The following is an 18,785-nucleotide window of genomic DNA, read 5'->3' on the forward strand; positions in this document are numbered from 1 at the left end:
TTTGACAGTTTTTCTGCCTATTATATATCTTTTGACGTTCAACTGTTAGATCAGAGTTATACTGTTGTTATAGGGCCTTGAGCAGTAGGAATTCAAAAGTCATTATCTGTTGGACCGTTTATTCCTATAGAAAGGTCATCCATGAATAATTATCACAACTGTTCTGTAGGAATGAATTGGGCCTGTTGTGTGCATGTGTGGAAGAAGCATAGCCTAGATGAGAGAATTTTGGTGAAGAGGCTATGCTTCTCCCCCCGCAGGCTTCACAGCAAAGATCTCTGAGAAGGTAGGTAAACGTGAAGATTACTCCAGGTAAAAGTGGAGATTAGGTAAAAGTGGAGATTACTCTGCAATGATCCCTTTCCATCCACTCTCCTCCTTCTGACATATTGCCTTGGTTATTTTTAGTGTTTGGCATCTTTTGTCATTCTGATTGGTCTGCCCAGGATTAAAAGAAGCTTGCGAGCAGTAGTCAAAGGCAAAAAGTCAAAGGGAATTTTCATTTTGCAAGGGAATTTTCCCATAGCTTATGCATGAGATAAAGCTTTGCTTATTTCCCTCATCCATTCATGTACAATTACATGGTTGGGTATACTGTACTTTGCAAAGGGAATTTTCACCACAGACACCGAGCTAAAGTGAAAATGTATTTGCAAAGTGTACAGGCTATTTGCTTATAGTAAATCAACTCAAGTATATCTCTTCCACAGAAAACCCTTTCTGCTTAACAGCATTTTTTAATTAATTACAATTCCACTCTGATTGTGGAAAATAGCTGGAAGAGTGGATCAGCTCAATATTGAACCCTACAGACTAAGACTGGCATCCCCATACTTTTGGCGATATAATGTGTGTGTATATATACCGTGTTTCCCCCCAAATAAAGACCTACCCCAAAAATAAGCCCTAGCGTTATTTTCCATGAGGGCAGAAATATAAGCCATACCCGAAAATAAGCCCTAGTTCAGGGTGCTTGTGTACTCCTATAGTCCTCTCTGTTACAGTGGTGTGCAGTGTACTGTGTGTGTGTCTCTGTGGTCTGGTGGTGTCAGGTACCTTTGGTACAGAGCAGCGCTCAGCTGATCTCCCCGCTGGTCTCCTCCTCTGCTCCCAGCTGTTGGCGGGGGATCTCGGCCCCTTCACTATGTAGAGCTTTGGTGGGTCACAGAAGGTACGGTAGTCTCAATGTAGAGTCTCTGCAATCATTTTTCTCAGAACATCAATCAACATGTCATACTATATGCCTACCCATACACCTGTCTTCACAAGGTAATTACTTAAAATCAGTCTTCACGTGATGCATACAATTGAAGCCCTGAAACGCAAAAGATTTTTTTTCCTTCACATGCCCGGCGTGCTCTCTTCTGAGCTCTCACTGCAGGGGGGGGGGCAGGTTTCCTCTATGATGGCTGAGAGGGATGAAGGAGAGCAGCTGAGGTATTTGGTGCCGTTGGATTGCAGGGGCACACACATTGTATATTGTGTACTTCTGTAAAGAAGATGATTTGGGCATTTTACAAACATTTCAAACTGGGGATTCCTGACAGGCAGGGAGGGAGAAAAGACAGCACATAATATGGTAAGACCTACCCCGCAAATAAGCCCTACTGGGTCTTTTGTTGCCAAAATTAATATAAGACCCAGGCTTATTTTCAGGGAAACACAGTAGTGGGGAAAATAATTATTTGATCCCCTGCAGCTTTTGTAAGTTTGCCAACTTATAAAGAAATGAAGGGTCTAAAATGTTTATCATAGATGTTTTTAAATGATAGAGACAGAATATCAACCAAAAATCCAGAAAAGGTGACCCTTTTTCATTTCCCCCATGATCTGTTGGAGTGTGGTTCGAGGGCAATCTACTACAGCATATGTCGATTAAGCCTATACTGTGATTCTTTCTACCACCATTGTGAGTAGGTTTTTTATATATTTTATTTCATAAAATTTGGTTAACGGTAACACACTAGGCTGGTGCGCATTTTCTTTTCTTTTCTAATTCAATCAGTGCCCCTGAATACTAAAGCAGCACTACTGTCATTACTTATTATGACTAGTTTTCATATGATGATGGCATATGAGAAAAGATGAATGACAGATGGTGATAAAAAAAAGTCCAGAGGGACACAGGTGGTGACCCTAATGTGGTATTGTAGATGTGCACCTCACACGAAAATCCTCCAAAACGTGCGTCACACTCCCCTTAGGGGTTATTACTCACCAGAAGGCAAAACACATCAAGCCTTGATATGTTTCAAATGGTCGCCATCCACATCATGGAGGGTGTCAAAGCTGTACCAGATCTCCCATGGATACGAGTTTGCTTAACAGACTTCTGGAAGAGTTGGTCTTGGTTCCCTCCAGTTTTGTTATCTAAGAACTGAGTTACTGAAGTCCTGTCCCAGCTCTTAGGCACCTCTCTGCCCCTGTCCTCGCTCTGTGTCTGTGTGGCAGCTCACTGACTGTCCCCCTTTCCTTGTCACCACACTTCTAATCTGGCAGCAACAAGCATCACACGATCCTGTCCTGGATCCTCAGAGGATCATCGGTGTAACATCATCTTTCACATTATACAAAAAAATTGTGCTAACTTTTTTTTTTTTTCTATTTTTTTAATGCATGAAAAATAGCTGCGCAAATACCGTGCGATGGTCAGTTGCAACAATCACCATCTTCTCTAGAGTCTCTTCTAAAAAAAACATATATTGTGTTTGGGGGTTCTGTGTAATTTTCTAGCAAACAAATGATGATTTTCACTTGTAGTAGAGAAATATCAGAATTGGCCTGGGTGGCAAGTGGTTAATGTGAGATCTGGAGTCAAAAAGACCTCAGATCTGACAATTACAGTTGAGCCCTGGTTCACATTGATGCGATTTTACATTTCAAATCACATGCCAAATCGGCGGCAATTGGCGGCAATGACACTGTCCTAATCTGCACAGCACAGATTCCCAAAAGTAGTTTCTGTACTACTTTTGTGATTTGGGGGTGCAATTTCCATTGACATCTGTGCAGCAACTCGCCCAGATGTCTCTGAAATCGCCCCCGAAGTCAGGACTGACATGCGGGAATAAAATCGTACAAGTTCAGCTGAACTCGCACAATTTCATTACCACATTCCCGCAGTCAGAGTGACGTCGCTTCCATCATCCAACCTCGTTGAGTCGAGTGGGGGCCATCATTCCCTCACTCGACTTACAGCCTCTGAGGGAAAAGTGTCGGATTGTCTCCGCCTCTACCGATGGCTCTGGTAAGCGGCGCAGATGACCGGAACGCGTGGGAGGGGAGTGGAAATCCGCTTCTATTTTAGAGGACCACCCGCCATTTCAGAAAATACCGGTATTCTACATCAAAGTACCGACGTCCAGCTACGGCGGTTTGTGGTAAGTGGTTAAAGTGTATTGTAATTTTACTGTCTACCCTCAAGTTGTAAAATGCTGTGTAAACTGTCAGTGCTATATAAATCCTGTATAATAATAATTATCTTGCATGGAGCTCCAGACCAAGGGTGATTGATGGTTATTTTGTATTTCTTCCATTTGCAAAAAATTTCGCCAACAATTGTCTCCTTCTCACCAAGCTTCTTGCTGATGGTCTTGTAGCCCATTCCAGCCTTGTGCAGGTCTATAATATTGTCCCTTATGTCCTTTGACAGCTCTGTAGTCTTGCTCATGATGGTAAGGTTTGGATGGAAGAAAGATTCTGTTAACAGGTGTATTTTATACGCGTTGTCGTTAAAAGCATCTTCTTAAATTAACAGGACTAATCTGTGAGCACCTACTGTAGCCAGTCTGTGGGAGCCAGAATTATTGTTGGTTGGTAGAGGATCAAATACTTATTTTACTCACTAAACTGCAACTCAATTTATAACATTTGTATCATGTGTTTTTCTGGATTTTTGGTTGATCTTCTGTCTCTATCATTTAAAATATACCTATGATAAAAATGATAGACCCTTCATTTCTTTGTAAGTGGCCAAACGTACAAAATATGCAGGGGTTTAAATAATTATTTTCCCCACTATATATAAAACTAAAGCTGGACATTAGGCAAATAAAAAAGCACATTTAAATTAAAAATATTTAAATGTATCTTTTATTAGAACTGGCATAAACAATTGAGCCTGTGCTAATAATCACCAGTAATAGCCATGTAATCCTGTGCCCAGCAGCACTAATACTGCAGGAAGGGACATCATGCTGAGCCAGTCAGGGCTCTTTTTTAGTGCATTGCTTTTAGTCAACAGTTGGAACATGTTCACAGGAGGAGAGATCGGAATGATGATTTTATCAGTGTGCTACTGCTACTTCCTTGTCCAATTACAGACTGAGAGCAGTTCAGTAACCAAACTCTATTGCTTTACTTACCACTACTATGTGACATCAGAAATCACAACTGCAAAGCCTTTACTTTGTAAAATAGCTCACATCTATGTATTTCAACTCTATTATCTGTTTCTCTGAGTTTGATTTAAGAATGTTCATGATGAGGGTGTACAAGGTAGCTGACTCTAAGTACACACATACATGACTAATAATTGTATTGTTATGCATCTTGTATATCTATATATAAACTACTATCATCCAATCCATTTGCTTCAATTATTAGATAGACAGATTCATACTGCTATCTTAACAGCAAAGTCATTTCACCCAGTATCATATCCATAATTATTATTATTCATTTGGACAGATGCACTTTCAATAACAGACCTTTTTTTTGCATATCCCTTTTTATGCTTCTCCAGTCACTCTCACATGCAAAACCTGTCATCCCCCCATCCCCAATGTCCACCCACATAGAGTGTGAAATAGTAAATGTGTACTAGTAATTGAATAAATTGCTGCTATTACATAATCACACAGGGGTGCATAAATATACTGTGCAGAGCTTAAGATAAGACATACATAAAGGTAAAAAAAGACAATGCTATTGACTTTTGATAATGATGCTGTGTAAACGATGTTCTTGTAATTACAAAAAACAGGGCCTCCCATGTCATTGGTTTGGCTGGATTTGTGTTCATGACAGCCTATTATAAAGTTAAATGTATTTTCTCATAACATTAATAATCTTTTCAAGTTCAGAAACAATGATATCATAAAGCTGAACTCAATGAACTAAAATGTTGACTTAAATATATTTTTCCTTAGACACAAAGGCCCAGATTCTCAAAGGAGATACGACGGCGTATCTCTGAGTCTGAGCCGTCGTATCTATGCGCCTGATTCTTAGAATCAGTTACGCATAGATTTCTATTAGATCCGACCGGCGTAAGTCTCTTACGCCGTCGGATCTTAACTGCATATTTACGCTGGCCGCTAGGGCCGTGTACGCTGATTTACGCCTAGAAATATGTAAATCAGCTAGGTACGCAAATTCACGAACGTACGCCAGGCCGACGCGGTACAGATACGCCGTTTACGTTAGGCTTTTCCCGGCGTAAAGTTACCCCTGCTATATGAGGTGTACAATGTTAAATATGAACGTCGTTCCCGCGACGAATTTTTTAAAATTTTAAGTCGTTCGCGAATAGGGCTGGGCGTCATTTACGTTCAAGTCGAAAGCATTGGCTTCTTGCGGGTTAATTTGGAGCATGCGCACTGGGATACATTTACGGACGGCGCCGTTCGTAAAAAGCGTCATTTACGTGGGGTCACATCAAATTTAAATAACACACGCCCACATCTACCACATTTGAATTAGGCAGGCTTACGCCGGCCTATTTACGCTACGCTACGCCGCCGCAACTATCTTTTGAGAATACGGCACTTGCCTGTAAAAGTTGCGGAGGCGTAACGTAAATAGTATACGTTACGCCCGCACAAAGATACGCGCATCTACGTGAATCCGGGCCATAGGATTTTAAATCTGGTTGAGCACCAAAAGCCTTTACAAACTCAGATAATATATTCTGAAAATAGCAGTGATATAATCAATTATTTGTAGAGAGCAGAACTGTGGGAGGGATCCAGTAGACCCACCCACAAAAGACTTTCTGCAGAATTCTACCGGAGGGGGGCAGATAAAAGACCGGTCACCCTGCAGAAAAGGGAGCAGAAGTGACAGGTCCTTATTATAGGAAGCTTCTGCACAGAAGCAAAGTTTCACAGTGCATTACCACACAGATCTGAAATGAATACACGAAGGAAAACCAACATTTCAGTACAATGTACACGCTTCTTATTTTCAGGCAATAATTGCTTAACTCAGAGTTTAAAGTAGTTGTAACCCCCCCCCCCCCCCTCAGGAAATTACACCTATAGGTAAGCCAAGATTAAAGCTTACCTGTAGGTGTTTGCAATATCTCCTAAACCTACACAGTTTAGGAGATATTTGCCAATAGGTATACACCGTTGTCTACGGCGCATTGCGCGCTGTAGTCAACGGCGCAGGTGCAGTGAGATTCCCCATTGAAAAAAACAGCAATGCCGTATTTGCCAGCTCCCGCGCGCATGCGCGGAGTGACGTCTTTGCCGCTCCCGCCAATCACAGCACCAGTGCGGCCATACCCGGAAAGTAGCCTTCTGGGTATCTGTGAAGAGATGTCTGCGGCCGGAGGGGGAGACGAGGACGGCTTCAGGGGCTCCGATCTAAGGTAAGTAATGCATAATGAGCTAGTATGCTAGTCATACTAGCTCATTATGGCTTTGTCTTGCAGGTGTTTATAAAAAAAATTCTGGGTTTACAACCACTTTAACGTTAAGTATTGGGAGCTCCCCTTCACTTTTTTTTCAATTATGAACCCTTTTACGCCGACGTCACTCAAATATGCGTATTTGCATATGTCCCTTTGCGCTGGCCGTGTGGCATGCTCCCAGCACAGTGACTGGGTCTCACCATGAGACCCAAGCCTCCCTGCTAACAAACGGGGGAACCAAAACTCCCAATTCTGGGACACCTGATCGCTGTGATAGCCTCTTATTGACTATCACAGTGAGCAGCCACTTTCTATGTGAATGGAGGAGAGAGATACATTGTATCTCTCTCTGTCCTTGCACAGAAAAAAAGTGTTTAAAAAAATATTTTAATAATCATAATAAAAAAAAAACCTAGATTAAGGTTTTGGTCTAGGCCAGTGCCAGGGTTAGTTTGGGTCAAGGTCAGTATTTTTTTGGGGGACAGAAAACCTGACCTAAGGTTCTAACCCATGTCTGCATGATCCAAAACAAATGCACTTTACGTTAAGCACTCAGGTTATTATCACAAACATTAAATTCACTTGCCAAGAGAATATCTGTTAGGAATCATTTCTAAATTAATTTTTAGGTATGTAAAGGGAGACCTTCAGGATTTATCTGTGGAAGGGACAGTGGAAGATAAGTGTATTATGTTATTTACTTTTACCTGTGTCCTATCCATGATCCAGCTCTGCTGAAACTGTGATTGGGTTGCGGTGGTACTGTTAGCTCAGTACTACACTTATCCATATGCTCTCTGCTTCCAATCCCTGCTATTTTATGAATGGAATTAATCTGTGCAATGAAACCCGGCTCATAGACTTTTTATTATGCTAAAACTCTCTGTTTAATATGTTATCATCTAGCGGCAGATATCTATGAAATACAACTGAATTGTCTAATGAAATTAATGCCAGTTCTTTTTTCAAGGTGCAGTGGAATAGAGTTTATGTTTTTGTAGTTGGCTTACATGTATAGGAGGAATAAATAAAAAAGCAGTAATACAAAATACACTAGCTCCAGAAACTGACTCTTGTCAAAGGTTGTCAAAGTTCATGATCTGTTTAGTATAGCTAAGGCTAGAGAAGCCTGTAACTTTAAGAAGCCTACAAGATATAACTTTCATATATAGAATATATTGGCATGGTTACTTTGTTTTTTCTCTGCTAACGTATTTCTAGTTTAATAATAATGCCTTTCCCTTGTTAAAAAAAAATCTGCATTTTTCAGCTCCCAGGGTGACACAGTTAGAAGGAAACACATGTGAAATTACATGGGAGACTGTTTCACCTATGAGAGGAGATCCTATTGCATATATCTTACAAGTGCAAGTTGGTCGGGAGTCAGAATATAAACAGGTAAGAGGAAAAAAATTACACCAACAGACACAAGTGCTCTGCTAGACAACTGGCTTACGATGTTTTGTTGCTCAATTATCTAACAATTTCAAGCAGATCATATTGAAAAAAGTGCAAAGTCCTACTTTGTAAATTACATATGTTTAGGTAAACCCTCACACTTAATAGTTGTTGGTAAACCTAAAGCCCCGTACACACGGTCGGACCTTTGTCCGACCAAAATCACATCGCAATTCCGACGGAATTAAATAGTTAAAGAGAACATGTTCTCTATCTAAACTCAGATGGAATTTCTCAGAGTTTCTGATGGAAATAATCCAATGGGGCATACACAGGGTCGGAATTTCCGATGGAAAAAGTTTGTCTGACTTTTTCCATCGGAAATTCCAAAAGTGTGTACGGGGCATAAGAGATTGTAAAAGGATTGTACAATGCAGTTCTAACATGTGTGGTCAACTTTAAGAAAACAGGACTAGAATGGTTCTTATTGCTGTTTATTACTGCAGCTCAGTTCCTACCTATTTCCATTTATTTACACAACTGGTTTTACTCCATAATAATAACCAGACGTCAATTACCAATCATTCCTAATTAGCCACAAAATACATTTCCAAGACTCTTGGAGGGATGATAATTGCATTGTACATCATTTTGCTTGCAAAAGGGCTCATAAGTCAGACTATGCAGTTTTAAATTCATACATTAGACTGTATAGTTCCTAGTAACGCAATAACACATCAATGCGATTCCCTAAAGAATTGTAGTATACAATTTTATTTCGAGATAAAATACCTTAAACTTTACCTGCTGATAGATAACATTATTATAGTGTTTCTTAATTGAAACCAGTGGACAAGACACTCTTTCTTCATAATAAAATCATATTCATGGTATTAAATTATGTATGTCATTAGAAATGGATGCAAAAACTATTTTTCTCTGAGCTTATTTGTGTCTGCTAGCTTAATCTCTGGCGCTAATACAGATGATTTGTTATTCATCCACTGTATTTATAAGAAAAAAAAAATCTGGGACAGATATCCATTCAGTATGCTACAACACTCCAACTGCTATCGTAATCAAAGCGACCTTGTTACTTGTGAGCAATATGGTTCAAGAGAATTGGTGGGTGTGAGTGAATTCTGTAACAAGCTTTTTTGTTTTTTTTTATAAAGATGAATATATTTTAGAAGTGTGATTTTAACACCTGTTACCTATGTTCATATTCACAGCCTCTGTCTTATATAAGAGAAAACTGTGGACAGGCTATGGACATTGAAATATTTATGTATTCTTAACAAGCAGTATATTAGCTTCAAAAAAGCCCTAACTGACTCCTGAAAATAATGTGAAATCATTCATCCCCAAACTTCTGAGAAAATACAAATTTTTAACGGCTCAGCTCATTCTGCTCCCAATCCAAGCAGCAACATCCAGTTTTCTACACTCTAATGTAAATATAGTGCCGGTGCTCAGGCAGTAAGGAGAGGGTATAGTGTTGAGATCCCACAGGATGAATTGCTCCACGGTTTCTTTAGTTACAGAGGTCCCTATCTCCATAACCTGTGAGGCCTCGTACACACGACAGAGTTTCTCGGCAGAATTCACCGAGAAACTCGGTCAAAACCCGGATTCTGCCGAGAAACTCTGTCGTCTGTACAGTTTTGGCTCGATGGAGCCGCCGAGGAACTCGACGAGAAAATAGAGAACATGTTCTCTATTTTCTCGTTGTCCTCGTTCTTCTATGAGAGAAGCCGGCCCGCCGAGCTCCTCGGCGGCTTCATCCCAAAACTCGACGAGGAACTTGACGTGCCAAGCACGTCGAGTTCCTCTGTCATGTGTACGGGGCCTCACAGTTGTACTAAAGCGGAGCTCCATCCAAAAAGGGAAGTTCTGCTTTACGCACTCCTCACCCCCAAATATTCTACATTTTGCATGTTATTTTTTTTGAGGGGGGGTGGCAAGTACCAATTTTTGACAGGTACCTGCTCCCACTTCTGCTCTGGCAGTCTAGGTGGTTTGCGCAAAAGTTCTCCACTCCCCCTTCTTGAAATCTTCTTAGACACATCACAGGTCCCAAAAGATTGACGATTTGCGCATGCGCAGTGCCCACACTTGCAATGCAGGTGCTGTGATGCAAGGAAGAGGAGCGAGGGTTTAGGCGGCTGCATCGCTGGACTGTGGGACAGGTGAGTGTGTGTTACTTTTTGTAGCTGCTGACCTAATAAACACAAAAATTATTGGAACTCTGCTCATAGTCATATTTATTTGTTTATGCATACTACAGGTTACATTTTAAGCCAATTGGGGGTCAGTAACATTCCATCATGAGCTGAAAAAAAAAAGATGGTACAGAAAGAGAATTTAAATATCCAATGCTAGAACTGGCCTTCAATGTCAAATTTAAAAATAGACTTAAACCTTATTTTGTTTAATGAACACTGGGCGGTGTCTACCGTTCCTTTTTTTTTGCTATTTCTATAACCTCCCCATTTCCTCCCCATTTCCACTATAAATTCAAATAATAATAATAATTGCTTTACCCTCACCCTTAAAAAACGTATTATTGGTGTAATTTTGTCAATAGAGGCATAACTGCCTCCGTGTAATCTATTTTAAGTTACTAGGTTGTTAACACTATTGTTTTGCCACTTTGGTCCTAGGTTTAACTCACCCTATAGCAACATTCTGCCCCTTGTTTGTGTGGGCTTCCCCTAAATCAGGGGTCTCCAAATTTTCTAAACAAAGGGCCAGTTTACTATTCTTCAGACTTTAGAGGGGCGAGACTGTGGCCAGTGGGAGTAGAAAATGCTCTGGTGTTGATAACAATGCCCCATTGGATTGGTGTCCATGAGAGGAATAATGCCCCATTGTTGGTGTCAATGGCAGGAATTCTGCTCCATTGTTAATGTTCTTTTATCCACCATCCAAATAGTTATTGACAGGTTTCCACCCAAACTGGCAATATTGTGTTGTTTGTTAGTTTGCTTAACCAATGGGGCATTTTATTGTGCTTTGCATTTCTATACAACACTGTGGTGAGTATTCTTAGTGTACATTATATGATTTTCTAAACGTATATTTTTATATAAAAAGACAAGACAAAATAACACAAATATCATTCAATATAACAAATATCTGTAAACATGGGTTTCTTGTATCAGTTTAAAAAATTTAAGCCAGCTTAATTATTGTACACTGTTTGACAAAGCCTGCTGACCTTTCTAAATACAGCAGACATCTCATAGATGGGCATTCTAAGAGGACAAAGCAATTGGCCAGATTGAATGATGCATGCACTTGAATTGTAAAGGTAGAATAATGTACACACGAACGGTTCATCCGATGAAAACGGACCGATGGATTTTTTCATCAGATATCCGATGAAGCTGACTTTCATCAGTCTTGCCTACACACCATCAGTTAAAAATCTGATCGTGTCCAACGCGGTGACGTAAAACACAGCGACGTGCAGAGAAAAATGAAGTTCAATGCTTCCGAGCATGCGTTGACTTGATTCTGAGCATGCATGGATTTTTGACCGATGGATTTCCCCATAGACAATCTATCTATCGGTTTTTTAACCATCAGAAAATTTTAAAACAGGTTCTATTTTTTTTCACCGATGGAAAAAAAAACGATGGGGCCCACACACGATCGGTTCGTCCGATGAAAACGGTCCATCGGACCGTTTTCATCAGACGAACCGATCGTGTGTACAGGGCATTAGTGGTATATGTGAGTTGCATAATCATGAATCCCTGTTTCAAAGAAGATATGCATTTAAAGTACAAAGCTTTCCAAATTCATAATCTTTCTTTAGTTTGGGAATAAGTGCCCCAACATTAACCATCAACACAGCTATTCTATTCTGATGTTTTCAATAAGGAATCCATTTGATAACCAATGAAAACTATATGGTAGTTTATTATTTAATGCATTTTCTCATAACTGAAAGATTGACTTCCAAAATGTCTAAATGAACCCACATTACAAACAAATATGGAGAAAAGTCCCAGCCAGTACCCTAGTAGCAACATATGGAGGAGAGACACAATTCTGCCCTTTCACCCTCTGTAGATCAAATAATATGAGTCCAAGAGTTTAAAGTTTGCCATTTTATGGAGAGAAAAAAACCTCTCTATTCCACTTTAGATAGATGAACTCAGTCCAAGGTTTGCATCTTCCCAGTAAAAACATTTCACAAACCACAATTCTTGCCTTTTCTTTAAAGGTCAGATTTGGTACCATCTTAAATTAAATATCAATATAAGCCCTAAAAATGTAAAACCTATTTAGGAAGGCAAATACAGGTTACTTGAAAATGTGCTTCTTGTGTACACATATACCCATTTTAATTATTATGAGCTATTTATATTCTGTGCCCATTTCTGACCAGAAGTACCCATTTCACAACACAAAAATGTACAATAAAACAAAACAATATTTTTTTATATTTCAATGTTTTTATTAAAGAAAAAGACGTCCAAAAAAAACAGAAATAGCCAGTATACATAGACCAATATTCAAGTAGCTACAATAACAAAGACATAGATACAAAAAATATCAAACAAAAACACAAGGAACTTCGTATGGTCTTTGAATACCAGAGAATAAACAAAAGTCCCAGGAAATTCTCAGGTAAACCTGTTGAAATTCTCAGGTAAACCTGTTGAGGATATAAAGTCCCTCAGATAAAATCAAGAAGTAGAAAACGTAGATTCAATCTAACAAAAAGCAGTTCTATTCAACAGTCAGGATCATAATCTTGTGCAAGAACATACAGGAACCTGAGTATAGTCATAAGATCAAACGGAAGGGGGGGTGAAGGATCAAGGGGAAATAAGACATAACAGGGAATCTTTATACCAATTCCTGAGAACCTTAAAGCTAAACAAAGTTCCCAAACAACCCAGTATATATTGGATTCAAATAACTTAAAATAAAGATGGGGGGGGGGAGAGAGAGAAAGAAAGAGAGAGAGAGAGAGAGAGAGAGAGAGAGAGAGAGACACAATATTTTTCTAAACAATCAACTACACAGTATATACATGTAAAGAAAACATAAAAAGTGATGACATTTTGCATAAGGGATAACCAACGATCATGTGTGCTGCAAAATTAGGAGTATTAAAACTAAAACTGAAGCAAAATATGTGAATTATGATCAATTGAGCTGCGGGGTAGGTAAATTGCTGGGTAATTTCAGTATTCTCCTATCACATGAAGCGTATCTTCAGCATGACATGGAATTGTAGAAATGACATGAAAGATATGTCATTTACATTTGATTATATTACAAGATGTGTGAAAAGTGGACATTCATCCTGAGCTCTATATATTTTATTTCATATACCAAGTGACTGTTTTCATTGGTAAAAGAAAATATGTTAAGAAAAGCAGAAATGTCATACCAAGCACAGATCTAATCATGAGTAATCACTGATCATTTTGCTGAATTTCCCACTCTGACATATAACATTAGCTCTAAATAGATGTATGAACTTGTTTAACTTGAGGGCATACAAAACATTTGTGGTCTTGTTTACCGGTCTAACAGTAAACTGTGCATTCTGTATATTCTTAAACAGACTAGGACTGGCCACGTTGCAATTTTTATGAAATTACAGAAAAGCTGGGATATCTGAAAATATCTTGGTTGATATGACTCTTCGTAGAGTGCTATGACCCTAGTTTATATCACTGTAAAGTGAATTGCAGTCTATACATTGTTTTGAAGTCAAACTGCCATTAACCTCTTTTTAGGTGGCAATATAAAATCATGTTGCAACTCATGGACCCCTGCCGAACATCCACATTTTTTAAAATTGTCTGTATGACATAAAAAGAATATTTAACTTTTTGTATGCAAAACATGTTAATGGTTTTACTATACAGTACATGTTTATTTTTTTTAAAACTTTGTTTATTTGTTTATATTTTTTAGATTAATGCAGATTCAACCTTTTCATAGAAGACATTGACTTTTCAACTTTTCTTTTAAGTGTATTTTGTGCATGTACTCGAGAGAGGAGCTGAACTGCAGGAGTTGGGAGTAGGCAGGCCTCCCCCAGAGGCAATCTGCCACCTTTCTCCATGCCCCGGGTGGCAATGGCGGGTGTGTGGGGGGTCCTCCCACACAGCCCGCCCTACCTGCTCCGCTTTGAAGCCCAATGGGGCAGAGGGACTCCCTACAAGGGAGTGAGAGGATCTAGCCCGCTCAACCAGCCCCGTTAGTCCTTCGCCTCTCTTTTTAGAGACCGCGTGGTCAAAGTGCGTGCATGTTAACCCAATTTCGAGTGTGTGTAAGTGTGGTGGTTTTTGTGGGAGGGGGGTGGGCGACTAGGCGCAGGCTTACCTCGCATAGCACACCCACCGGGAGCCGGGCTGAGACCACCAAACTCAATTCACATGTAGCCGAGACCGGGATGCGAACCCCTGGCTGCAGAGGTGAATGGCTTGTCAGTGCAGTGCCAATCGCGTTGAGCCACCGCAGCTCCGACTTTTCAACTTTTCAACGGAGGAACTATAACAACAAGTGCTCCAGGGTATTCACCGTGGACCGCACTGGGCCATATCGTAGAAACACAGTAAACAGTATAAATACCTATCAGTTGTAGTACATTCAACCTGACCACACTCACACACACACACCCAAGCAACTGCCCTGGCCATCACACCCACCCACCCCCACACCCGGATTCATGGCCATGAATAAGCACTAATCTTGTGCGAAACGTCGGCTGTTCCCCTGTTCCTGTTTTATGATTCGGTGATGTATTTGCTGTTTATCTGAATAAAAGACAACCTGCACGTTTTTTTTGGAGTGCGGCTATCCATCTTTCATCTACTTATCATGCTTGCCCAGTGCACTGCCAGCACCCTTGGAATCCTGTTTTAAACATGTGACCATATAGTAGACCCACCTAGAGCGGTGACTCTCTTTCTTGTATTCGTTTTGGATTTTGCACCCCAACCACCCCCCAGCCATCCAGCAACCACCAGAACAACCCTTAAGGGTAGGAAGGGCTGGGCCCACAGTGTCCTCTAGATCACTGATGCAGCGCTCCGTTTCTGAGACCCGGTCCCGCACTTTATGCATATCCTGGTTCATTATTGTAATGTCCAGCTTAAGCTCCTCCACTTTCCCCATAATATATGAGTGGTTTACCTTAATGATTTTGATCCTCACTAGGAGACGCAGGGGCAGGCATCGCTGGCGTGGTGGAGGTCCCAGGAGAGGGTGGGAGAGATGACTTAGGGTCCTCAGCAAAGAGCTCTGGCGTAGATGCAAGAGAGCGTCTTGGCCGGAGCGCGTGGTGATGTGGTGATGTTCATCCTGACCGCGGGCTGCTTCTTGGGCTTTCCCATACATCAAATTCCTCAGAAAAGTATCCCAGGGGCTTCCCCGAGGGAACTATAAGGTTTGTAGCCAGTTTAGAGGGGCAGGAGAGCAGGATGGCACAGGATTGTTCAGAGGGATCTCGGAGCTGCTAGGAAAGACGTCTGCTCACATGCTGCTCCAGGCCACGCCCCCTCATACAGTACATGGTTACAAGAAAATGTATACACATATTCTATACATACCTGTATATAGAAAAATGTGTTAATTGTGTAAATTGATTGACTAAATCCAAAAATGAATACATTTTTTGGCAGATTTTAACTCCTTCCCGTCACTGCCTCCTGACCCTTTAAGAGCTTCTAGTTGCCAGGAAGCAGAGTTGGCATGTGACGGCTGTGATTGGCTGTCACAGCAGTCATGTGATCAGAAAGCTTCCAATCGCAAGTATGCATTGAGAGCTTTCTGATCCCCGCTGGCAACTGTGCTGGAAGCGTGCAGGGCAACGGTTGTCTCTTTGGGAGAGATGGGGGCTTTTGATGTAAGGTAAGTAATTCATAATGAGCTAGTATGCTATGCATACTAGCTCATTATGCCTTTGTCTTGCAGGGTTTTTTTTTTTTTTACTAGGGTTTACAACCACTTTAAATCAGTCCCAAGCCAAGTCAATTTTCTGGTCACCCTCACTCATTTGTTTCAGCTTTAAACTAGCAATAACAAACATCTAGCATAGTAACTTGGCTGCTGCTACTTCCTTTTACATTTTAGTCTCAAGAATACCAAATATTCTGAGGAGGGCAGCAAGATCCCTGGTCATTCCCTATTCCAACGGAAGACTCTGGTTGTCCACTAAGTGATCAAGCTCCTGAGCGCAGGAGACTGTGTGTTTTGTAAATATTTTTCTGCACCATCTCTATAATCAGAAAGTGTGAGACTTGTGAAAAAATGGCCCTGATCCCGGTGATAGATAATCATTTGGAGTCTCTTATTGCAAGTTTAAATTTCATTGGGAGCATAGTCTAATAAAACATTTTCTCAAACCTGTTCAAGTTACTTGAAATGGCTACTGTCAAACAGATTTTTAAATGTAGTGTTTGTGTGCTGTCAAGGCATATTCAGCCATAACCATAATTGGTCATAATCAAATCGAAATATTTTTTATTTCTAGGTATATAAAGGAGAAGATACATCATTTCAAATCTCAGGCCTTCAAATAAATATGGATTACAGATTTCGGGTTTGTGTATGTCGTCGATGTGCAGATACCACCCAGGAACTCTGTGGATCTTATAGTCCATCTGCATCTTTCATTATGAGACGGAGTGATCTCATGCTACCGGAGGACATAACTCACCTTGAACATGCAAAATTCAAGAGCATGATGCCTACTGATGAACAGTTTGCAATCCTCTTTGTTCTAGGCTTTGCCACCTTGTCAGTTTTGTTTGCCTTTATACTTCAGTACTTCTTTATGAAGTAGACAATAAAGACAAATCTGAAGTGTAAACTTAACTAATGCTACGCATTATAATTCAGACATTTATTCAGATATTTGTTTTAAAGAAATACCAATCATTTTGAGTTCTACATTTTGTATTCATGTTTTTACTGTTTCATTTACATTCTCAGTGTTTTGATGCACCTTTTTGAAATGCAAACCCAGGAAATAGCTGAAATTTGTTTCTGCTAAATAGATATATTACAGTATAGTATAATTTTCTTGATGATAACTTTTGTGCAAATTAAGTTTTAGTTTTCAAGTGTTGTCCTTCAAAAATTACCAAAAACTTTAACACTATTGTAAAATAATGTATTATGTATCAACTACACTACAGTATATCTGATTCTGCTGAGATTGATATTTTTTTACTTTTTTTTATTTAAATTCATGAGCATTCAATTGAAGTTCTTTAAATTGAACAAATCATCTTTAGGTGGAGCTATACTTTAAACGTAACAGTTCTTCATTAAATCAGCCCCTATACAGTGCCTTGAAAAAGTATTCATATCCCTTGACATTTTCCAAATTTTATCATGTTACAACCAAAAATGTAAATGTATTCTATTGGGGATTGTATGTGATATACCAACACAAAGTGGCACTGTGAAGTGGAAGCAAAATGATAAATGGTTAATTACAAATTAATATGTGAAAAATGTGGCGTGCATTTGTATTCAGCCTCCCTGAGTCGATACTTTGTGGAACCACCTTTCGCTGCAGTTACAGCTGCAAATCTTTTGGGGATGTCTCTTCCAGCTTTGCACATCTAGAGGGTGACATTTTTGCCCATTCTTCTTTGCAAAATAGTTCAAGCTCTGTCAGATTGGATGGAGAGGGTCTGTGAACAGCAATTTTCAAGTCTTGCGACAGATTCTCAGTTGGATTTATGTCTGGACTTTGACTAGGCAATTTTAAGCTCCACTATGGACATACGCTTTGTCATTTGAGATTTTCAGATCATATTCTCCATCCACATGTGGAATCTACCAAGACATTTGTTCAATCCAGTTTAATAAAAATGTGTAACTGGCTGTATGTTTAGGGTCGTTGCCCTGCTGGAAGGTGAACCTCTGCCCCAACCGCAAGTCTTTTTCAGATTCTAACACGTTCTAACAGGTTTTCTTCTAAGATTGCCCTGTATTTGGCTCCATCCATCTTCCCATCAACTCTGATCAGCTTCCCTGTCCATGCTGAAGAAAAGCATCCCCACAACATGATGCTGCCACCACCATGTTTCACAGTGGGGATGGTGTGTTCAGGGTGATGTGCAATGTTAGTTTTTCGCCACACATAGCGTCTTGCTATTAGGCCAAAATGTTGGTCTCATCTGACCAGAGAACCTTCATCCACATGTTTGCTGTGTCCCCCACATCGCTTCTCGCAAACTGCAAGCGGGACTTCTTATGGCTTTCTTTCAACAATGGCTTTCTTTTTGCCACTCTTCTATAAAGGCCAGATTTGTGGCGTGCACCACTAATAGGTATCCTGTGGACAGATTCTCCCACCTGAGCTGTGGATCTCTTCATCTCCTCCAGAGTTACCATGGGCCTCTTGGCTGATCAATGCTCTCCTTGCCCAGCCTGTCACTTTAGGTGGATGGCCATGTCTTGGTAGGTTTGCAGCCATACTCTTTCCATTTTTGGATGATGGATTAAAAAGTGCTCTGTGAAAGGTTCAAAGCTTGAGATATTTTTTTAATAACCTAACCCTGACCGGTCTGGGGTGTTCCTTGGCCTTCACAATGCTGTTTGTTCACTAATGTTCTCTAACAAACCTCTGAGGGCTTCACAGAACAGCTGTATTTATATTGAGATTAGATTACACACAAGTGGACTTCATTTACTAAGTAGGTGACTTCTAAAGGCAATTGATTCCACTAGATTTTAGTTAGGGGTATCAGAGTAAAGG

General features: G+C 40.2%; 1 protein-coding gene across 2 annotated transcripts in view; it reads left to right on the top strand.

Annotated features, from left to right (window-relative positions):
- Nucleotides 1–17,418, top strand: part of FNDC3B (fibronectin type III domain containing 3B) — a 443,125-nt gene extending 425,707 nt beyond the window's left edge. For both annotated transcript variants that reach the window (XM_040349376.1, XM_040349377.1), the window contains 2 exons: nucleotides 7,908–8,035; nucleotides 16,545–17,418. In XM_040349376.1, coding sequence (XP_040205310.1) covers nucleotides 7,908–8,035; nucleotides 16,545–16,856 — 440 coding nt within the window. In that variant the 3' untranslated portion in view covers nucleotides 16,857–17,418. The remainder of the gene's footprint in view (nucleotides 1–7,907; nucleotides 8,036–16,544) is intronic.
- The last annotated feature ends 1,367 nt before the right edge of the window (nucleotides 17,419–18,785 follow it).

The sequence above is a fragment of the Rana temporaria genome, chromosome 4 (assembly GCF_905171775.1).
Source record: "Rana temporaria chromosome 4, aRanTem1.1, whole genome shotgun sequence".
Taxonomy (NCBI): domain Eukaryota; kingdom Metazoa; phylum Chordata; class Amphibia; order Anura; family Ranidae; genus Rana; species Rana temporaria.